Raw genomic sequence first — 5556 nt, 5'->3', positions numbered from 1 at the left:
CACAAACTCTCTGCATCTCTCACTAATTACTCCAACCCGTCAGCCTCTCCTGGCTGTCGTCATGGCAACCCCAGCGGTTTGGCTCCCTGGTTGAGGGAAGCAGATAAAGGAGTGGATGATCTTTGCAAACATTTAAACCACAGGGAAGCTCTAAAGATGTGTAAGGACTGAGCTGCTCTTTGAACATCAGTGTAGTTGTCTGATTTTTTTTTTGTTGTTGTTGTTTATCATTTATATTTCTGTCAAAGATTTAGCACTAAGATCTTGATTTTTGTCATTTTAAATCAAATACACCTAATTAAAAGCAAAATAGTTCTTAAAATCTGCTTTTAGTTAAACAAAACTTGAGATTGTAACTTCAAAATCAGCAAACTTAACTCACTTTTAGGTCTTGGACTCAGAAAATGCTGTTGGATCGATGCCGCCCAGTATTGCAAGCGATGTGTAACAGACCACTTAAGCCATTGTTAAAACTGAAAAACACTAAATTCCTAATTTTATTTCATTAGACTTCAAACAAAAGACAAACAAGAGCTTTCAATAAGAGCAAATAGGTTAAATTCTTTAAAAATTACTGTCTGCAAACATATTCCATTACATATTGAAAAACAATCATTTTAAAAAATTGCAGTAACAACAATTCTAGACTCGCATCACTGGACAAAGCAGCTGAATGAATCAGAGGATAATATCTGCTGACCGGAGGCCAATCAGAAGTGTCCAGCATCTTCAGCGACACCCGCATTCATCCACCACCATGTCCTGGTAATGCTGAAGCACCACATTGTCATTGTTGTCGTAGTAGAGCATGGAGATCGAGGAGAGACGGATGGGGACGCAGCAGGGCTGTGGCGTGTTCTCTGGATCCAAGGAATGCACCAGGGTCTGCAGGATGGCATGGTTGGTGCCGTTCAGGCTCTCACTGAGCGGGAACGGACACTCCCCGTGGCAGTAGTTGGCCATGAAGCCCTGTGGGGCGATTACCCAGTCCTGCCAGCCGACATCTTTAAAACTGATGTAGAGGCGGCGAGCTTTACACACATTGCTGGGTGTCACGGGGATGTGGATGGCGCTTCTCCTCTGTCTGGACCGACACCGATTTGGGTTGAGGGACACAGCCACTAGTGAGGCCTGAACCAACGGGAAGGTGAAGTCTTTTTCCAGCGGCAGGGAGTTACCGGGGTAAAACGGAAAGAACTCTTCCGGGTCTGGTCCGAGAGGGAGCAACTTTAAATTTAAGCCGTAGTTAGACCCCGGTTTGCGCCAGCTCTCTGCCACCGCTGTGAGATCCATGGTGATGGAGGTGGACTCGGGCTGCAGCTGGACCGACTGGGACAGCAGGAGTCTGCGGTTCGCCTTAGGATTAGTTCCCTTCAAAGTCGATCGGATCACTTTATAAAGAGAGGCACTAATGGCCTGGGACCCTTGCAGCAGCTGCACGGGACTGAGGGGCTTCCAGTGGAGCTTGATTTCCAGCTGAGCCAGAGATAGCATCTCCACAGGCTGCAGGATGGACATGTTGAAGAAAAGATGCTTCTCCAGGCAAGCCTGACAGCTGCTGCTCCAGCCAGACACCATCTTGCCTGCAAAACATCCGCCAAGACAGCAAGATTAACAAGGAACTTACAGTTTTTCCAGGAGTCAAGAGAAGAGTACAAGTCAGAGCAAAGAATGTGCATTTTGTTTATGCAACGGAGCTCAGTCTTCGCTTCAATAAATTACAGCTTCTGTCTCTTACCAGCATGAAATGCTTGTAACTATTTCACCTTTTGTATCTGAATCAGCTTTAATGAATAAATATGTGCCTAGCTTTGCAGAGACATGAAATATAGCTTGGCTATTGGCTATTAAAAGGCCAGATATGCTTTTTTAAGGCTTAAATAGGGGGGAGTTCTGAAAGCAAACCTGGAAGGAATGTTAGTAAATTATATCAGAGCAAATCAATATTTCCATCGGTTTTTTCATCATTTTTCTTTCAAAATGTAAATCTAAATAACGAGTTCGTGCCACCGCTGAGTCTTTGGGGTAAACATAACTATCCCTGACACTCACACAAACACTCACTGTTGTGATCTCAGCCATCAGCAGCACTGCATCCTCCTCTGGCAGCATACTGCACACTGACAGGCTGACAGCCATGGACGATGTTCGATATTAAATCTCTTAATAGGCTTTAAATCAATTACACGTGACAGTCAACACAAAGGTTTCAGACATTTTTCATAGTGTCAGTGGGCTACATAATAAACTTAAAACAAAGTATCGATCAACCAATACCAGCGTTCGTATCGATAGTTCTAGTGCTTCAGCATCCTATGTTTTGACTAACATCAGCTTCTCCAAGTAGCTACCTTGGTCTTGGACGTATCTGACGATGTTGCCGCGGACTCCATACTCGGACACCGTGCAGGGCTGGCTCTCCAGAGCCTGGAGCTTCTCGGCCCTCCGGAACATCCCCCAGAGAGCGGAGGGGACATGGCGTCGGGGCTGGAGGCTCCCTGCAGGCCTCGGCCTCTCGGAGAGCCCTAGGGACCTCAGGAGGAGCTGCTCCTGCCTGTTTGTGTCCTCCACGGGTGAAAGGGCACACGCGCCGAGAAAACACACCGCCAGCAGCAACACAGGAGCCATGCCCGGACTTTCGGTTGATTTTGGACTCGGCAGCTCCAGAGCTTCTTCACCTGTAACCTTTAGTTTAACCTCACAGAGATCCCGGCGCGCAGCTGCGTAATCATGTTAATGAGAAGCGGGCGAAGATAAGCGGGGGGGAGGGCTGAGCTCGGGGGAGGAGGGCTGAGCTCAGGACAGGTCCCTTGAAATAACAATGACATTCCTGAATGAAGTCACCAAGCAGTCTGGAAACATCGCGCTGTTTACACTGTAAAATCAGCTTTTATTATATCCTCCATCCTGTTTATAGGCTCAGACTCACTTTCTCCCTGAGTCAAATTCACCAGGTAATTCGACTTACAGGTGATTGTTTTTTTAAACACCAATACATGTTGAATGCAGAAGCTTCCAGAAACATGATCATCTCAATCCTCAAGTCCCCTCTTCTGTCATTGTTGGTCTCTTTTAAAAACCGAGTTTTAAAAGTCTTGATGTGTGTGTCTTGTTTTATATGATCTGTGAGTCGAACCTCACTGTAAACGGAGGTCAATATAAGCTCAACAATGAATTCTGGGCCCCCAGGGGACTCTCTTGGAGGATGACCCGGCCACCCTGTGAGAGGTCTTTTACTGCGCCAGTGCGGTGATGTCAAACAGAGGCTTTATCTCAGTGAAAACACTGGTAACACCGGGATGTGTCTGCCAGATAAGAAGGCACAGCAGTAACAGGCCAGTTTATTCAACAGCGTTTAAGCTGAATTGTGCTCAAAGGGTGAGACGATCGCGCCATCTAGCGCCCGTTGAGGGTATGAACTTCTCATGATCTCTCATAATGCGACTGACTTCTGCTTCATATAAAGACTTCTTACAGAACTGAAGTGATAAAATTGTTCATGAGAAGAAAACATTCCAACATATTCTCATTTTAAATATATTATGTTCCCTCTGTGAACCCTCAGAGTGGTTCTTCTTATTAATCTGCTATGAAAAGACGAAACAGATGCAGTGATTTTATTGAAATGTACACATACATGAATGGAAATACAGAAATGGAGTTTGAACGTCAATATTTGGTATGATCACCTTTATTCTTAGACTTCCTGAGGTCTCATACGTCAGTGTTTTTTTAAGCATCTTCAGGAATAGTTCTCCAGGCTTCTTGATGTTGGCTGCCTTTTGTCCTGTTCTCTGTCAAGATGATTCCACACTGCTTCAGTAATGTTGCAGCTCAGGGATCAGTGACATGCTGAAAACTGAAGCCAGTCCCAGTCAGATAGTTTTGCATGGTGGATCCAAATCTAATGGTACTTCGTATTTCTGCATTTGTAATTTCATAAATTTTGACAAGATTTCAACACCACTGGTGGAAATGCAGCCCCAAACCATGACTGAGCCGCCACCGTGTTTTACATTTGGCTGCAGACACTCACAGTTGCACCTCTCTCCTGAACTCCTCTGTACCTATTGTCACGAATTTTCACCCCAGTTCTTGTGTTATTTGGGATACCCCAGCTTCTTCTCCCGTTTCCTTTGCTGGATTGTTTCCGAATTCCTAAGGATGTGGCTTTCAGGTCCTATTAATCTGCTGTGGATATTTTTTTTAGGTCTGCCACTCTTTTTGTCCTCCACTTGTCCATGTCCTCATTGACATCAGCTTGTAATAAAAGCAGAAAATCACTTTGGTATTCAAGTGATCAGTGTATTCTCTGTAAACCTTTGGCTCACAATCAGTACTTTTAATATATTTATATTATTAATTGAAACTTTGGCCATGTTCAAAGTATCCGGCTCAGTGTTTGCAGGCCAGTGTTGCCCTTAAATAAACGGTTCTCAAACTGCAGAGCAGGACTCAAAGCAGAGGCACGGCTGGTGGGACATGGATCATCTTCATACAGCAACTGCTTTTAGAGGTTACACAGCTGATCACCTGTCACTTTAACCCCAGCAACCTCTTCTGTCGCAGAAACCATCTGCATGTCCTCGTTTACCCTCTTCATCAGTGGTCCCCAACCTTTTTTGCACCTCGGACTGGTTTATTTCCAGCAAAATTTTCACAGACCGGCCTTTAAGGTGTTGCGGATAAATTCAACAAAATAAAACCAGTACCAAAAAAAAGAAAAAAAAAAAAGAAAATGTATTCATAACATGTGGGAAAAGACCCAGGGAAACAGAGTTAACAGTAAAAATGATTTAATAAAAATAACGCTAAAAACCGATAAAAAAAAATATTTCACACCCTAGCCTCAACTCTTGCGGCGCGGTACCAAACCGGCCCGTGGCCCGGGGGTTGGGGACCGCTGGTCTACATCCCCCTGGTAAATCTACTATCCACCTCGTCTTTAAATTTGTCTTCAATCTGCTCAGAGTCATCCCCTCTCATGTACTCATTCTCAGTCTTTGCCCATTTTGGTCACAAATGACGAAAATCTGAACATCTTCAACTCAGCCACCTCCATCTTCAGTCGCTCCACCGTCCCCCTCCACCCGGCCAGGACTCTCTTCATTGTCCATTGCTTCCGATAGTTGACCTGGGGTATTTAAACTCATCCACTTTCACTGCCTCTGCTCCTTACAGCTTCACTGTTACACCTCCCTCCATTCCATTCTTACTTTTACTAAAACTCATTTTGCATCTTTTTGTACTTTCAATAAATTCTTAGTAAGAAACCAAAAACAAACTTTTTTCCCTCCACAAAAATCACTTGATTAATAACAACAGTCAACATGGAACATTTGGGAAAAGCATATTTTTGACTTGTAAACTGATACATTGTGAATCATTTCTTACACCGAGGTCAGCAAGTGAGGATTCCCTGTTCATACCAGGCCATAAGAAACCCTGTTGTGTTTTTCATGCTGCACAAATATCAACACAAGTCAATCAGTTGCCTCGTCAATCTTTCAACCCATTTTCTTGCTAACATGATATTATAGAAAACAGACATCCAAG

The 5556-nt window shown here is 44.3% G+C and overlaps 1 protein-coding gene across 1 annotated transcript; it reads right to left on the bottom strand.

Annotated features, from left to right (window-relative positions):
* Positions 1-535: 535 nt before the first annotated feature.
* On the bottom strand, positions 536-2781 carry LOC113007929 (protein DVR-1-like). Its single transcript, XM_026144995.1, has 2 exons — positions 2352-2781; positions 536-1583 (listed from the first exon to the last, which is right to left on the bottom strand). The coding sequence occupies exons 1-2, from the start codon at positions 2626-2628 to the stop codon at positions 730-732; spliced, it is 1131 nt and encodes a 376-aa protein (XP_026000780.1). The 5' UTR covers positions 2629-2781; the 3' UTR covers positions 536-729.
* Positions 2782-5556: the final 2775 nt, after the last annotated feature.

This window comes from Astatotilapia calliptera, chromosome 16 (genome assembly GCF_900246225.1).
Source record: "Astatotilapia calliptera chromosome 16, fAstCal1.2, whole genome shotgun sequence".
Classification (NCBI taxonomy): Eukaryota; Metazoa; Chordata; class Actinopteri; order Cichliformes; family Cichlidae; genus Astatotilapia; species Astatotilapia calliptera.
Note: the sequence above shows the minus strand (reverse complement) of the source record. Positions and strands in the feature narration are given on the sequence as shown.